Source organism: Larus michahellis, chromosome 1 (assembly GCF_964199755.1).
Source record: "Larus michahellis chromosome 1, bLarMic1.1, whole genome shotgun sequence".
NCBI classification, from domain to species: Eukaryota; Metazoa; Chordata; class Aves; order Charadriiformes; family Laridae; genus Larus; species Larus michahellis.
Window position 1 is genome coordinate 61,910,748 of NC_133896.1, and position 17,386 is coordinate 61,928,133.

Genomic DNA, 17,386 nt, shown 5'->3' on the forward strand with positions numbered 1-17,386 from the left:
CTGAGGCGGCGCGGCGTCCCTTCCCCCATGCTTGCTGCTGTTGCCGTCCTTTCGGCGGAGCCTGAGGGCTGCTGGAGGCGCTGGTGCCGGCCGGGGTGAGGGGGTTTGGGTGAAGGCCGAGGGGTGTGAGGCGGCGGAGGCGACCTGTGGGTGGCGGGTGAGGAGGTAGGAGTGGAGATAGGTCCCTGAGGGCAGAGGGAGAGGGATGGAAGGTGGTTGGGCGGGGAGTAAGGAACAGGGTTAGGACATGGCGGTGCCCCTCGGCCTTTGACACCCCAGTGGTTCCCCCTTGAAACCTGTTGTGGCAGCGGTGGGTTGCAGGCCCAAGTCTCCCTTGCTGCTCTGAGGTAAAAGCAAGTGGGTCTCCATGGTGAAAAGCCCCACACAGAACATTCACACAAGTACTGTTTGTTTTCTTCATGTTTTTTTGGGCAGGGTGAAAAAAAAGAGGTGAATTTCTCCAAAAGATCGATAAATACACAGATGTGGATTGAAGATAGTTGAATTGGCGAAAGCAGGTAGCTACACAGGATGGGTGAAGGCTGTATGGTGGTGTGAGGTGGCAAGGTTGTTTTACAGCATATGGCTGGACTGGGGAGTTCTGCTTTGTATCCTGATTTTCAGTACAAAGAAAAGTGCCTGAGTCTGAGCTAAAATACATTCTTGCAGTTTAAAGTTAAAGCACTTTGGCAGCACAGAGACTTCCACAGCCAGATGCCCTACCAGTGCTTTCCTCCTTAAATCATGTTTTTAACAGCTGCAGTAGTTGAAAAGCAGAATGAGTCTTGAAAATTTTCTCTCATTTGAGGACACTTTCAATGCAAGAGCTCTTGATTTTTCCAAATAATAATTTAAAGATATTTGGGTTGTTTTTTTTTTTTAAAGAAACTTGTTAAGATCTAAAAATCTTCACACTATATAGAGAAGCATCAACCACAGAAAAAGATGGGTATTAAAAAGCCGTGTTCCTTATTTAGTAGCATAGTGTGATCACATTGTACATATATCTGTCTAATATGTGGTTAAAAAAACATTTTCATAGGTATGGACAACTAATTCAAAAAGGAGAAGTGGGAAACTCAGGTGTGTGAGACTGCTGCTAATGTTGGGGGGGACTTCATAGTGCTGGATATTCAAAAGATATTTACTGGAGTTCTCCATTTCAGTGCGTGAACTTAATTTTCAGATCTGTCTTTGCCTTGGCTTGTGGAAAAGCTATTGATATTTCCAGCTGTTTTGAATTGTCCCTAGAATGAGAAGTTACCCACTGCTTAGTCATGTCTCGTTCAGTTTGGAAAACAGGGTGCTTGCAGCTGATATTTTTTTATTTTTCTGTCTTCTTTCCATCTTCCAAGTAATCCACTTATTTTTTGGGAGGGTTTTTAAAAGTATGTGTCATGTGACACTTAACTTGAAATGCTTCATACCTCTTGCTATCAGAGAAAGGTAACTAGAAATATTTCACCAAGGATTCAGTAGCTTGCTGTTTCCTGATGTATATTATTTCTGCTGTTGATAAAGTGCTAAGGAAAAATTTTATTTTGTCACTCATTTGGTGATTACAACTATGCTCTTTTCCTTCTAAATAGATATTTTACTCCTTGAATATTTTTAAAAACATACAGAATATATAAATGTTAGCATTACTGAAATACAGAAATGAGTACTGTTTTTTAAGAGGACAGTGTATTTGTGAAACAGAGAAACTGCATTAGTTACATGAGAGAATGCAGAGGCATAAGAGCTAAAAATAAAGATAATTCAGAAAGTGGAAGTGTCACAGGATTTTTAAAAATGGCCTCTGTGTGTGTATTTGTTTGTCTAGTGTGGGATGGCTTGTAGAATCAGCTTGTTCTTTATGGTTTATAATTTCTGTATTTTGTAAAATAGAATATTGGCATCGGTTTTGGGGAATGTCATACTGGATATGACAAAATACGTAACAACATTATGGAAACCCAGCAGGCAGGCATTTTAAGAAAGTGCATAATTTACTTCCTTGTTTTTCAGCAGAATCAAGTGTGTACCTACTAGCCCAGGTATTTTTTTTACTCTGTTTTTTAAAAACACTGATAGGTAATCCTGTGGATTACCTCAAAACTAAAACAGTTTGACTGGTTGAATACCCTTACAGGTGGAGACTGTTACAGCAGTGTCTGTAACAGGTCAATGTAAGCATGAAAACATATTTATCTTCAAAGTATTGTGAGGAAAGTTATGTGACAAATAAAACATACCATTTCAGTAGGAAGAATATCTCATTATGGCACCATCGGGAAGAAAGCATGCAGTAAAAGCTGGTAAACCAGCACAGGACGATGAAGCCATACCTGCCTATGACTTTCAGGAGGAAAGAAAAGAGCTGAGTGGATCAGAGGAAGATATTAGAGAAGGTGCTTATATGATTTTTTTAAAATTATTTTTTTTAAAGTGAAGCTGATAATATTTCTGACTATGAATAGAATTGAAGACACTTCCACATTAGTGTTTGAGTAAGCATGTTTCTTAATGTTTGTGACAGATGGTAGCCTCCTATTGTATAATTCTGATTGGTAAGAGAAGAGAACACAATAGAATAGCACTGTATAATGCACTATTATGTCTTAAAATTATAGGTGGAGTCTTTAATAGGGTAGGATTTTGTTACGTGATTTTGTTACCTTATTTTAATGCCATATCTTTCTGTCACCTGGCTGCATATAACGTTGTGAGATCAGGACAGAACAGAAGAGCTCTGCTTGCTTGTATGGAGATCTGAGTGGGGTAGGGTAGTTGGAGTCTTAATGCTTGCAGGGTTAAGAGTACTTAAATCTGAACAGAAGATAAGAAAGAGGAAGAAGCACAAGAAGCTGAGGAAAAAAGAAAGGAAGTCAACCAAGGGATTCTTGTTTAATTTTGGGGAAGTGTCATAAAAAAAGTGGACTTCGCTTAAAAATGCAGTGCTCATTCATCACAATAATTTTTTGTAAAATTTGATGTAACTCCGTTTCTGGATTTTTGTCTTTCAGCAGTTATCTCTGGGTTTCTTTCTCTTAATTTCACCCCTTCTTCATTTGTTCAGACTAAATCCCCCCTTTCCCCCAGTTAATAGAAGTCTGACAGCCAAGGATTTTTACTTTTTGGAAAGAATATACATATTTGTTCTTGATTTTGCTTTTTTAAAGGTCAGAGCACACAATTTCAGTACTGATTTCACAGTAAAATTAAATTCTTACAGATTGGGCTTTTTCAGTTTTTAGATTACCTTTCTGATGATTGTTATATTGTGAGTTGGGAGTAATTGTGTATTAGCGGACAGAGAAACTAAAACTGGTTGCGGAACTCAAGGCAGTGCCAGCTCAAATCTAGCCTCGCAGAGTAATTCACCACCATCTGTCAACTCCCGATTCAAAGTTTTAGGAGCTGCATGTGCTATGGATGGGAAGCGAGACCCATGAGACATGTTCAGAGAAGTGGCTTTACAGAAAAGTAATTACACTTTTAATAATTCAGAAGAGCCCCACAAAATATAAGGTATTTTTGTAAATCTTTTTGAAATTTGTTTTAAGGTGAAACACCAGTAATGGACAAGCATGGAAAGAAAAGGCCGTTGGTGACTACTCAGGTGGTTCCAGATGATGTGGGGTAAGGTTAGGGTTTTCTGGTTTTGTTTTTTTTTTTTCCAAAATAAGCAAGTCTTAAATAGATACTGATTTTGGTTTTTCACTATGCTTGTTTTGCTTGGTGATTTGTTTTTTTTTTTTAGTATTTGACTAAAAAATGAGGTGGCAATAATACAGTAGTTGTAGATAAAAAAAACAAACTTAACTTTTTAAAATGAGTAATTCTGCAGTTTCTTTGTAGATATTTTTGAACATCCATAAAAATTTGATATATTTGTGTGAGTTCTTAAAATTCTTGTTTCTTTCAAAAGTTTTATCCTAAACTTTTGATAATTTCATTTTTTTCCCCTTTGATCTTAGTTGCTTGGGGATGTTAACAGTACTTTAGATGATCCAACTACTGCATGAAAAATAAATTCTTTTTACAGATAAATCTTACAAAATTCAATATTTATGGTCAGTGTAAATGTAATAACAAAGTGTATGCTGAAATAGCTTTTAGCACGATTATAGCTGTTGAGTTGAAGATATGGGTTTTTTTCTTTCTTTTTTGAAGAGTTAAAAAAATAAAAAGTGATATCCTGTGAAGACGATGATACAAAAACAAGATAAACATTTTCTTTACCCACCATGTCTCTTTTTGGACTTGTCAGCTATTGTACCACTGCCTTACACACTGATGTTAGCATCTTAAAAGTGTTGTAAAAACAACACTGATATTATTTGTCTTGGATTTTTCTTACTGTGCCAGTCATGCTGACTGTGATGGACATGTTTTCATTTGATATTCCAAATACCTTTTGTGTTTTCTTTTTGTGTAGGTAATGATTAATTTTATTTACCATCCTCCCTCACTCAGGACCTTTTAATTCCTAATACTGCCTTTTTACTGGGGAGTAAGTTAATAGATTCTAGTAAATTTTTTAAAAACCAGCAAATTAGTCTAAAGAAGAGACCTCTCACAGGAGGAGAGCTATTTTTTATCTTGTAGAACAGTAGCAGCTCTGTCACTGCTTACAAGTAATAGGCACATGAATGAAATTAGTTTTAAGCATATACAACACGTCTTATTCTAAAGTCAGAAAATGGGCAAATAAAAGTTTTAAACACTTTTCTAGGGGCGAAGTACAGAATATGCTGGAAAGATTTGGAGGTAAGTATGTCTACATTCTAATAAATTAAAAAACAATTTTTAAGTTGCAGAATTGGCAGTAACTCTTTACTGTAAAATAACTTTCAAGATTTACATAAAATGAGCAGTCTTTTTAGCATTTTTCAGCATTTCTGCAAAAAGACAGTTTTCAGAAAAAAGCTGTATCTAAGTAGAGCAAAGGGAAAGAAGAGAAGGGAGTAAGTGCATATGAAGTGAGATGTAAGTATTAGTGTCGGTAATTACAAAGGAAAAAGGGAAAGATGCATGAGTGCTTTTGATTATTGATTTCAGTTTTAAGGTGAAGTTTACGAGGTGGTGATTATATTGTAGAGAAAAGGGACAATATGAGTTAGGCGTTGTTCTTGCTCAATTTTTTGTTACAATGACGTAGAAGAGACTAGGGATTGCAAGACTTGAGTGAGTGAGAAATTTGGGGTGTGTAAATGTTAATATAAGCAGTTAAATAGAAAAATAGTTCTAATTCTGGACAAGGAATTTTGAAGGGAGATTGTAGTTGCGATAGAGAATGAGCTAGAGAGTAGACTGCACTGTCAGAAATCTAGAGAACAAGGAATGAGGAGAAAAGAGAATTTCAGGAGTCAGGAAGAAGCGTATAGGTTTCTAGAAGAGCTGAAGAATGAGGGTAAATTATGGCAGTGATCTACTGATGAGAGATTTATGCACGTCACCTCCTTGGATTTAGTTTAGTCATAATCAGATCCTCGGATGGCTTTACTTATAGTTAAATTTCTTTACTTACAGTTAAATTTCTCTCAACTAGAGAGCTGACAGGTTAGCGAAAAAACACATTTCACTTGTAAAAAATTTATAATACACATCACAGCGTAACAAAGCATCAAAAATCTGTGGAAAGAAGGGAAACCATCTTAATGCCAGTATTACTGGCAATTCCTGTTGGAACAGGTCCAGCACAGGGCCACAAAGATGATCAGAGGGCTGGAGCACCTATGCTATGAGGACAGACTGAGAGAGTTGGGGCTGTTGAGCCTGGAGAAGAGAAGGGTCCAAGGAGACCTTATAGCAGCCTTCCAGGACCTGAAGAGGGCCTACAGGAAGGATGGGGAGGGACTCTTTATCAGGGAGTGTAATGACAGGACAAGGGGTAACGGTTTCAAACTAAAGGAGTGTAGATTTAGATCGGGTATTATGAAGAAATTCTTTACTGTGAGGGTGGTGAGACACTGGAATAGGTTGCCCAGAGAGGTTGTGGATGCCCCATCCCTGGAAGTGTTCAAGGCCAGGCTGGATGGGGCTTTGAGCAACCTGGTCTAGTGGGAGGTGTCCCTGCCCATGGCAGGGGGTTGGAACTAGATGATCTTTAAGGTCCCTTCCAACCCAAACCATTCTGTGATTCTATGATTACATACTCAGTAGCTGGTTAATATTTTGATTATTTGTATAAGAAAATGCTGTACATAGTCATTACCTGCATGTAAATCTTAAGGTGAAAGAGGAGTTCAATGGAAGACTTTTTGCTGTTAAGGTACGTATTAGAATGCTGTTGTAGATCTAGCAATCTAGATAGGAGGAGGATTTCAATGTTAAAAGGCAAGGATTGCTTAAAGACTCAAAAATAGAATAGAAGAAGGAAGGAAAATGAATGGATCAGAGAGAGGATGCTGATTGCTCAGAAATAATAGGTTCGGCATTAGCAGGAGCAGATGCCTTAGCAAATTAGAGAGGTTTGACAGATGTTTACTGAAATCTACAGTGAGAAGGAAAAGAAATTGCTGCATTAACCTTATGCTGTGATCTGTTTGTTAAATCTACAAATGTAAATTAAAGTGAAACAAGCATACTAGCTTATAGTAACTTAAATACTTTTATTTTAAAAGTACGTAGTCTCTCTGAAGTATGAAAAATAGTTTGTCATTCATTCATTATGTTCACAGTGATAGTAATCACATACCTTTCTTTCTGAAATACAAGTAATTTGAATATTACTCTGAAATTTGTGGTTTTTCTAGAAAAAAAATAAAAAGTGTCAGCATAACTAAATTCCTTGAAGGTCTGGAAACTCTGAGCTGGCACTGCAGTCATGCAGCTGAACTAGTGAGGATTTTGATGGTGTGATTAAAACATCATTAGATACTAGTGAAAAGACCAAGATGTCTGCACTCAGTCAGGTTTGTGCAAGGTATCTCTTGCTTTGAATGGAAAATTTACAGACTGTGAGATGTCCAAATACAATGTTTGAAGATACACAGCGTGAACTGATTGGATAGTGCTCCCAGTGTTCCAAGCCTAAATATGTGCTTATTGTATGGATGGTAGATTAGAAGTGCATGTTGGACCATAAGAATCAGTAGGGGAACATATGACGACAGTGTGTAAGGAACCAATTTAAATATGCCTGTTGGCAGCACTGCAGCTACCCTGAGTTAAAACCGCTGGACAGTTTCAGTTTACTCTGTGTGTCTGCTCAGGGCCAGTCTGACACCATACCCACTACCATCCTGCCCAAAATGAAAGAATCACAGAATGGTGGGGGTTGGAAGGGACCTCTGGAAATCAGCTAGTCTAACCCCGCTGTCAAAGCGGGGTCACCTAGAGCAGATTGCACAGGAACGCATCCAGGCGGGTTTTGAATATCTCCGGAGAATGAGACTCCAAAACCTCACTGGGCAGCCTGTTTCAGTGCTCTGTCACCCTCAAAGTAAAGAAGTTTCTCCTCATGTTGAGATGGAATTTCCTGTGTTCCAGTTTGTGCCCGTTGCCCCTTGTCCTGTCACTGGGCACCACTGAAAAGAGTCTGGCCCCATATTCTTGCCACCTGTCCTTTAGATATTTATAAGCATTGATGAGATCCCCTCTCAGTCTTCTCCAGGTTAAAGAAGCTAAAGCTGAGTGACATCATGATAGGTCTTATTTGGTCTGGCCCTTGAGAGAGGTGGGACTCGAAGCAGATGCTGGAGTAGTTGGTGGGGCTGGTCAGTGAGCAGTTGGAACCCCAAGAGGCCAGGTGTCAGTTAGGGTGTATGGGGGGCTTAGGGAAACAGCACTCACACTGGTATCAAAAGCAGGTTGAGGGACGCTCTGAACACAGCAGCCAGGAGCCCAGATCCCATTAATTTTTTCCATTCAAGCATGACTCGTTCATTTCTCCAAAGCATAACTCACCAGCATTTTTAATAAAAAGCACAATGTATCTTGGTATGCTTAATTTCTGAATGTTCTTTGATTTTTAGCTGACATTAACAAGGCTCTCTTGGCTAAGAGGAAAAGATTAGAAATGTATACAAAAGCCTCACTCAAAACCAGTAACCAGAAGATTGAACATGTTTGGAAAACACAGCAGGAGCAAAGGTAACATTTACCCTTGTTTTTCAGACCTGCGGATAGTTGGTCCATCTTCTTGCAGTTAAGTACCAAGTAGTGTTTCTATTAGTTAAATACCTGCTCAGGTCCTCCATTTCTGCTGCCTCCACTTGTGTCCACTTGGTTAAACTGATCGTAATAGTTTAGCATAGTGCTCTCTCTTTTGAATGGAGAAACTTGAGATTTGGAATTTTGAGAGCAAGGTACCTTGAAGAGTTGGTTTTACTTTTGTTTTATCTTTATCGAAAATGACCCTTGATGATATTTTTGTCTTTTAAACGAATATTTTTATTTTTTCCACTTTAGTGGAATTTTCTACTTGAAAATGTTTCTACTTGAAAACTGAAAAATGTTCAGTACAATTTTTATACCATTCTGGTTTAGAAAGTAATTTTCATTTTCACATTTTAAGCAATTTTCACCCTATGTAATATTACTGTTGTCTCTTAAGGCATATTTCATTACTACATCTGATTGCTAGAGCAGACTGAAAAACGAGACAGCTAAAAACTGAAAATCAGAAATACTTGCAATTGTCTTGTTGTTTTTTTATATATATATTTTTGAAACTTGCATTTACAAAACTTAAGTTTACATAGACAAATTAGACCATAATGAACTAACGGATGAGCTAATCAATTTTTCATTATAAACCCCTTGTGTTAAAGCCAAAATCTGTAGTCAAGTTAGAAAAACATAGTAAATCTCAGAAAACCTGACAGTTAGAAGTTGATGTAATTTTTTTTAACCCGAGTTTTGTGAGTGCTGTCTCCTTATATGTATATAATCCACACTCACTCAGAAAGAGTGTGCGCGTGTGTTAAGTTTTTCAAAACACAGAGTATTCAGTTAGGGACCGATGTAAACACAGCCTCTTTCTTTATCCATGCCAGCTCCTTTTATTCTACTCCATGCGTGTGTTGAACCTTAGCTTTCCTTGTAATTCTTTGTAGCGTTTGTCATACTTACAGCTAGTGTCTGTTTATAGGCAGAAGCTCAATCATGAGTTCTCCCAGCAGTTCCTGACTTTATTTCAGCAATGGGATGTAGATGTGCAGAAAGCAGAGGAGCAGGAAGAAAAACTAGCGGTGGGTTTCCAGCATGGCACGAGTTTCGCGGCGTTTTCACAAGGAGGGAATATTGTCATTTAGACACTCAAGAAATGTAAAAACACTTTATGCAGTTTAAAGAAACATAGGATTGTTTGCCTCTTGATTAAAAAAATTTCATTCAGGTTTGGTGGCTGTCAAACTGTACATGTTTAAGTTTGGGGATATATTTTAAAGTGAAGAGGGGTGCATTTATAAACTTCATTGCAAGTTTATAAATGGCAATAAGTGATGCCCTAGGCCAGTGTATGACTTGGGAAAAGCCAAGACCGTTTATGGAGAAGAAGGATATGTGCTGTTTCTGTGCATCCATAGTCTGAGTTCAGGGAACAAAGGAGTAAAGGAAAGTAGTTGTCTTTTAGCATGCATTGCGTAGAAATATGCCTGTATATAATAAATATATGAGAATTTGACCACTGAAAGGGGACAGGAGCTATACAAGGGAATATAATCACATGATGTTGCTGTATTTGTACTCCCAACACATTTACAAGTCTTGCTTTTCCCACATTTCCCTGGGATACTGTTGAGAACTGTGTTGGATAGCAATTCTCATAGGATCTCACAGGGATAATTCAGGTTGGAAGGGACCTCAGGAAGCGACCCAGGGCATAATCCAGTCTTCAGTCCTTCTTTCATTAATAAGAACAAGGATAAGTCTCCAGGCAGAGATCTACATTACAAGACGCAGATTTCCAGTGAAGACAGAATTTCTGATTCTGATTAATGACAATAGTGTTGCTGTCCAAGCGCTTCTGGTTAACTAATGTGATTATTTTTTTCTTTTGCTTCTGCTTCAGAATATGTTTCGTCAGCAACAAAAAGTTTTTCAACAGGCAAGAATAGTTCAAAGTCAGAGACTGAAAACCATTAAGCAACTCTATGAGCAATTTTCAAAGGTACAGTAAATTTTCTTCTTAGAAGGCAGCACATCCTCATCACATCATTTAAGCAAGCTGTATTCATTCAACTTCTATGAAATACAGAGATGTATGAAATACAGAGATTTAAGGTTCACTTAGGGGAAGAAACAGCCTGGCATGAATATTCATGTTAGTATCTTTCCCTCACTTGTTAAGAACATGGTTTGTTCTCTCTATACATGCTTACGGTAAGACTGCATCTGTTTAATAAATGATTTAGTTAAATTTGTTCTCGTAGGGATCTCATTGGCCTGTTTCAAATATTTAACCACAACCCTCAGCATACTTTCTAAACAGAACACAGTTTTGTACCACTTTAAAAGTTATATAGGTCAGTTAAAACATCAGGATTTTCTCTTAATTATTCCCTTAGATTTTTGGTATGTATTTAAAATGTGAAACTCAACAATCTATTAAAAATGCATCTTAGGCTGCAATTTACCGCTTTTATGACTGCTGGCAAGTGCATCCCCCATAGTGAGAACTAGATACCAATGTTTTTCTGTCATTAATTTTTCGAGCTATTGCTGCTTAATGTAAGGAAAGTGACCATTAAAGAAAACCAACTGTAATTCCCTTAAAATTGCCCCGTTAGAACTCCCTTCATCTCTTCCTAAGCAATGTTCATTAGAAAGGGTTTTCCTTTCTGTAACCTGGTATTCAAGGTAAGCATTCACTAAAACATCAACAGGAAGAATCTGAACAAAATAATTATTTATGGTGAAAACAGGCCCAGATCAGTCCTGTTTAACTTTCCTGTTGCTTTTTGCATAATTTTTGTATTTGCTGGGAGTCCCTACAAACACCATTTTTTTTGGACAGTGCTTACAGAGATACTGTATTTTAAACACATGATTCATACTGATCAACTGTGGTGTGTTTTGGTTTGTGTTTTGTAAACAAAGTAGTTAACATACTAGACAGCAAACAAAAATGATTGACTACAACTACTCAAAAATTTGACTTACGGTTAAAAGAAAAGTTTTCCCTGTCATTTTACACTAAGAACAAGACACTTTATTCCCAAATTTCCCTCCCCCAGTCTTTCTAAGTAAGGTATTAGAAAGCTAAACTGTGAGGAAAAATGAAAGTATCCTAAATGATTGGTTTTGTAATGAATGCAGAGGCATGGTACCACAGAATCACTGGAGAGCTGAGTTTGCAGGTCATCTGGTACAGCAGGGCTACCTAGAGTCAGCTGCCCATGACTCATGTCCAGATGGCTTTTGAATATTTCCAAGGATGGAGAATCCACAGCATTCTCTGGGCAGCCTGTTCCAATGCTCAGTTACCCTCACAGTAAAAAAATGTTTCCTTGATGATCAGAGGGAACCTCCGATGTTTTCAGCTTCTGCCCATTGCCTCTGGTCCTGTCAATGCACACCTCAAGAGCCTTGCTCAATCTTCTTTGCACCTCTCTCTTCAGATATTTATGTATATAGGTAAGAACCTCCCTGAGCCTTCTCTTCTCCAGGCTGAACAGTCTCAGTTCAGGCTTTTCTCATAAGAGAAATGCTCCTGTCCCTTTATCATCTTCGTGGCCCTTCATTGGGCTCTCTATCCATTGTGTCCATGTCTCTTGTATTGAGGAGTGTGGAACTGGACATGGCACTCCAGGTGTGGTCTCACCAGTGCTGAGTAGAATGGAAAGACCTGCTGGCAACACTTCTAATGCAGCCTAGGACACCATTAGCTGCCTTTGCTGCAAGGGCACACTGCTGGCTCATGTTCAACTTGGGTGTCCACCAGGACCCCCAGGTCCTTTTCTGCCAAGCTGCTTTCCAGCTGTGTGGCCCCCAGTATATACTGGTACATGGTGCAGATTCAAGTCTGTCAGTTTCTGACAAACCTTAATTTCTGTTCAAGTAATTTCATAACTGGTCCCTTTTTGAAATTTCAGTTAGTTAGGATATGGGTTGTTTTTTGATAGCTTTGAAAAATAAATCTGAAATACAGCAACTCTTAGTTTAAGATAGTCAAAATTTACAGAGGCTATTACAGAAGCATTAATAAATAATAACTGTTCCAAAATGTCAAAAATGTCTTCATCAAAGATGAAAAAACGATCAGAAGGTCAAGTATTACTTTGATTTTCTTCTCCTCAAAGAAGATGAAAAGGTAGAAATCAAGCCTCAAATAAGCTTAATACAAGTCAAGGAAAATACGACTACATACATACATACATTTAGGCATAATCGTATGTACAAAAGGGAAGATAACCAGCAAGCTTTACTTGGCTTATTTGGGCAGAAGTGTGCAAAGAGAAGGAAGTTTAATGGGTTTAATAGTCCTTACTTCAAGTCTCCAAGTTTGTCGTAATATTAAACCCCTATCATTCCTGACAGATGGTCTGTTTAGTCTTTTTTTTGTAGAACTCTTACCTTTACTGATACGCAGGATTAACTACCTGAGACCTCACAGATGCTGAGTGGAGGGGACTGTTCCCTTCACAGGGTCCATATTGTTTAACCAGGAACGTAGACTGGAGTAAGAAGTCCTGTGTGATTTGTCTGTCAAGTTTGTGAGAAAACTCATCAATTATCAATGACCACTGCTGCTGTAAAAATTAAACTGTAGTCTAAATAATTTTGTTCCTTTTAAATGAACCCTTTGACATTAAACAGTTCTGAATTAAGGTTATCCTTAACTCCAGAGCATGGAAGAGCTGGAGAAGAGCAATGAAAATCTTCTAGCTGGTGCTCAAAGTGAACTTCGCAAAGAAATGGCTCTGTTGCAGAAGAAGATTATGATGGACACCGTAAGTATCAGATCTATGAAGAAGTTAGTTAAATGCAAAAATAGAACATTCTATAAAAAAGTCATTTCACGTTTATTTAATTAGCTCAAAGGAATCATAGTGATATGGCATTTGTTCAGTATTATCTCCTTTTCTTGTAACAGCAACAGCAGGAGATGGCAACTGTTCGCAAGTCTCTTCAGTCCATGTTATTCTGATGGCTCAATGGAGAAACAACTTGTACCTAAGTAACATGATACAAGTATAGGCATTAGCCTTAGAGAAGTATGTTAAGATTTAAATGTTTTAAAGTTCCTATGAAATGCTTTCATGGATTGTTCTAATCTTGTGTCTGATAATGTTGTAAGAACATATATTTGTAAATTTATTACTTTGAGGGGGGAAGTACGGACCCCAAACCATTTACTGTCTGTTCAATTAATCTTAAAACTACTTAATACTCACTTTCAATAGCATTGGACTGTTTAAATTGTTTCACTTTTTATAATGCCAAAAGGTAACAATTAATGAAAAATGCATTACCCAGATTTTACATAGTAACTTTAGGCCTTTAGGTACATTGTGCAAATAGAAGCATTTTTCACAAGCTGCAGACTTTCATAGTTTCAAAATTTAGTCTGATGACATATCAGCAGTTATAGAAGTTCACAGAGTATGACATAGCTCATGTAAGATTGTTTAATGATGTGTATTATGGTAAATAAAGTAAATTTTGTTAACTCTCTTGTTAGGCTAGGCATTGTAATATCTTCGTACTAGTAAGAAATTTATGAGCTGGCATAATTTCTCCAAAAAGCAGGTTTCTTTAGTTGAATGGTGAGCTGAGTATCACAGCTTTACATGACATCTGCTCAAGTAAGCGTAATTAAACATTATGCATTTTGGGGTATATAGTTCTTGTAGAACCACTGCTAGAAGTAATTTAGTTCATTTATTTCATACAAGTTAGTATAAGCCTTTGAGATGGAATATTACTTTTTGCAATTCCAAATGACTAGCAATTTAGGGAGGCCTAAGTTTTAAGGATAAAGCATTTATCTCATTACAGTCAATCAGCATAACTTAAACAATTGTCTTAGCTTGCATGCAGTTTGTTTTTACAGAAGACCATTACACCTGAATATCCACTTGTACAACTTGGGTAGTTCCTAACATATTTAACACTTAGATTTAATGCAACAGTAGATAACACAAAAACCATCCATGCACCCACACACACAAATGTGATGTTTTCTTAACAATGTATTTCAAAACCATTCCATACAGATTCTTCTCCTCAGCTTACTAGCATTTTTATTTGAGAATCAAGTAATTTGATGATGGTTCTCCAGTTCTGGGAGCCAGATTACTGATAGCTAACTTACAGATGCTTCAGCTATGAGGTTGCAAGTAAAATTGAAAAAGCAACTGGTATGGAGCTCGTTTTGTTCTGTGTCTCCTAGGACTCAGGGAAGGGGCAGACACAGAAGTTACATTGCTAGAGTGATGTATGAGGCCATACGGGCCTCTGGTGGCTAACAGGTAACTATGCTAATTTGTAACAGTGCTGCTGAATCTCTGCCCTCAAAGGATGATTAGATGATGCTATGAAATGCAGTTAACAGTTTTTGCTTCCTATCTTTAATACTAGGTTACTTGTTAGTATTGCCTCACGTTTCTGGTTTTATTTGTTAGTATTGCCTCACATTTCTGGTTTTCTGACTGATTTCTGCATTAGTTTCTTATCATCCACATACCTCAATCATACCCTTTAAACTACTCATAGCTACTACTATATGACACACTTTTGAGCATTCTGGGGAATCAAACCTTCTCACTCTAAAATTTAAAGTTGCCTATGTCTCTTCATGGGTCAGGTAACTTGTTTACAGTATTCAAACAAACTGAAATGGTCTTTACCATCTTCCCTCTTATTTGCCCGTGGCCTGGGTTCAGGCTAAGGTCAGGTATAGATGCTGCGTCTTTCCCAGCCTCAAACAGGAGCAGTAGGATTCATTTGGAATTGGTATTATTCAGAGTGATAGTCCTTGGCAGTAACTGTTACAGTTATCCCTCAAGCATATCAGTATATCCTTCTTAGGCAGGAGTGTCGTAGATGGGATTTTTATTCTCCCCAATTTTAGCAGACAATACTCCACTTTTAAAGTTCCTTGAACACTCCAGGAAGTCATTTTGAATTAATGGGCAGCGAGGAAGCTGCAGTGGTAATATTTTTAAAACAAACCGTAGCATTCTTTATTGTACAGTTCACGAAGGACTTCATAAACTCACAGCTCAGCTATATATCAGTAACTGAAAGTGGTAACAGACAGAAACATTCAACAGCTTTTTACAAAAATCGTATTCAAATAGAACCTCTTTAAAGGAGGTTAAGCTTAGAGGGTTTGTGTACAAGACATGATTTGCTTGTACAGGTAATAAGCCACTTCTATTCAACTTTTCTTTAATGACAACAGCAGCCCTTTAGCTAGGTGTGTTATGTTAGTCAGTGGGCCTGTTCTAAAAGAAAGAGAAAGGCTGATAGTGGGCCTGACTTTCTGTTTGGGAGAATTTTACTGTACATTAGAGTTTAGTTCCGTACAGTTTTGTTTGGATAAAGTACAGTGCCAGTTCCAAGACAGACTAGATAGATAGATAGATAATAAGGTAGACGAACACAGCGACAGCAAACATACTTCAGAGGGAATTACATATGGGTGGGTTGCATTGTCACAAACAGTCACAGTCATTTTATCAAAGAGCTTTGTCATTCACTTGTGCAGTTTCACAGATACAAGTTGGGGTCGGTAAAGTCAGTGTCCTTGAAGTACGCAACTACCTATAGTCTAGATAATAATGAGTACAATGAGGCAAACCTTATTATGACCACAAAACCAGAAACTGGCCTTGAAAGAAAATACAAGCTACAATTGTATTTAGTAACAGTAGGTTATATACTTAGATACTAGAGAATGCATGAATCCTAAAGGCACTCAAGAACAGTATTTTGAAATAGAAGATTTTCCTGAGCTATACCTCCTTCATCCAGTAGCTTGTTATTTAGAAATACCAGCACAGGGATTAACGAGTAGTTTTACCTCATGGATGCCTCATTCTACCAGTCTTAGTGCAGTACTGTATTCATTGATACCTCTGACTACCACTTCACAGCAGTTCCAAGAAGACTTTAGAAACTAACACTATCTTAGTCACTTGGTCTAGGGAAAGTGAAATTGCACTTTGAATTCTGGTTTGTAGCACCTTGGTTTGCAGTCTACATTCACCAGACCAGAAGTGCAGAATTAAGGTTACCTAACAGGAAATGGCAAAAGTTTCAAATGTGATGTTCATGGTATGAAATAACAGCTGCAGTGTCTAGAACACAGGGGGAAACACATCCCGATTCAAATGTATTGATCACAATAGAATCTGTAGGACTTTATATTTAGTAATTCTAACATCTGGTACTATCTGGGATAGAGTGAGCTTCCTCATAGAACTATTTTCTTGAAAAGCTTAATCTGTCTTCCCAAAAATGAGAGGCTGCTTCATTCAGAATTCCCCTAACTGCTTCTCCTCTTGTCCTTGACCTATTTAATCAGTCATTATGGTTTTGAACCTGTTCAGGAGCTTGATGAGATGAAATTCTGAAGACATGTATATGAAGATGAGCAGCAATCTGTAGGCATACACCAGTGGCATATCTCAGCATATCAAACAAGGATATGAACTTCAAAAGAACAAAACAGAACAGGTTAAAAACCAACCAAACAAACAAACAAACAAGTATTTTTTAAAATTGTCCCTACTACAAATTCATTTGAACTTTAACCAATCTATCCAAGCGACAAGTTTAAAAAAAATTTTGACTTACAGAGTGGTCTATTTAAGAAAAAAAGACCCACAAACAGGCCCCAAAACCAAACAGCATTAAACACTTACAAAGTCTGATAAACAAAGGTGGTTAGCCTGCAGTTAGCAGAATAAACAAGTCACCTCAACTAAAGCATAATTACAAGAGAGATCTGTAAATTCCCTTTGCGTCTCTGTTCCAAGGAAAGCCAGTCAGCTCCCAAAATACATGTTTACACGTCATCCTGGCACCCCCTCCACTCTGACAGCCGAAATCTGAGCAAGTCAGAAATAGCAGAGCAGAATGACAGGGCCAGTTCTCAATCTCTTCCTTTAAGTATGCTCCAAATGAAAAGTATAAAACGAAACGCTTACCAGTGCTATCCATAGAACAATATATTCATCAATGAAACTGTTGAAGTACTGGTCCAAAAACAGAAGTCCTGGCCCAATAAATGCAGTGTCCTGAAGACAGATCTCGCTTTTTGTCATGTGAGCCACCTATGTTAAAAAAAAAAAAAAAATAGAAAAAGAGAGACAAAAATGCACCACTGCAAGATCTGTGTAACTACCAGAAAACCTACACCTTAGTGATGAAAGGGCAGGACATCCCGTCGTGGTTTAACCTCAGCCAGCAACTAAGACCACACAAGCTCTCAGCCATTCCCTTC

At 37.8% G+C, this 17,386-nt stretch overlaps 2 protein-coding genes across 3 annotated transcripts in view; one reads left to right on the forward strand and one right to left on the reverse strand.

Annotated features, from left to right (window-relative positions):
* SYCP3 (synaptonemal complex protein 3) lies at positions 1 to 13,225 on the forward strand. Its single transcript, XM_074581880.1, has 9 exons — positions 1 to 95; positions 436 to 2,393; positions 3,549 to 3,624; positions 4,721 to 4,755; positions 7,965 to 8,082; positions 9,083 to 9,182; positions 10,004 to 10,102; positions 12,780 to 12,884; positions 13,028 to 13,225. The coding sequence occupies exons 2-9, from the start codon at positions 2,264 to 2,266 to the stop codon at positions 13,079 to 13,081; spliced, it is 717 nt and encodes a 238-aa protein (XP_074437981.1). The 5' UTR covers positions 1 to 95; positions 436 to 2,263; the 3' UTR covers positions 13,082 to 13,225.
* CHPT1 (choline phosphotransferase 1) overlaps positions 12,933 to 17,386 on the reverse strand; it is a 25,015-nt gene continuing 20,561 nt past the window's right edge. The window contains exons 7-9 of one of the 2 annotated variants that reach the window (XM_074581857.1): positions 17,091 to 17,216; positions 16,483 to 16,593; positions 12,933 to 13,107 (exon numbers count right to left, since the gene is read on the reverse strand). In XM_074581857.1, coding sequence (XP_074437958.1) covers positions 13,063 to 13,107; positions 16,483 to 16,593; positions 17,091 to 17,216 — 282 coding nt within the window. In that variant the 3' untranslated portion in view covers positions 12,933 to 13,062. The remainder of the gene's footprint in view (positions 13,108 to 16,482; positions 16,594 to 17,090; positions 17,217 to 17,386) is intronic. The other variant, XM_074581867.1, reaches the window with a different exon arrangement.

Excerpts from the sequence above, each read along its gene's own strand:
- SYCP3 (XM_074581880.1), top strand. The coding sequence starts at position 2,264 with ATGGCACCATCGGGAAGAAAGCATGCAGTAAAAGCTGGTAAACCAGCA. Across the intron at positions 10,103-12,779 it reads TCTATGAGCAATTTTCAAAG|AGCATGGAAGAGCTGGAGAA; the intron begins GTACAGTAAATT and ends CCTTAACTCCAG. Across the intron at positions 12,885-13,027 it reads AGAAGATTATGATGGACACC|CAACAGCAGGAGATGGCAAC; the intron begins GTAAGTATCAGA and ends TTCTTGTAACAG.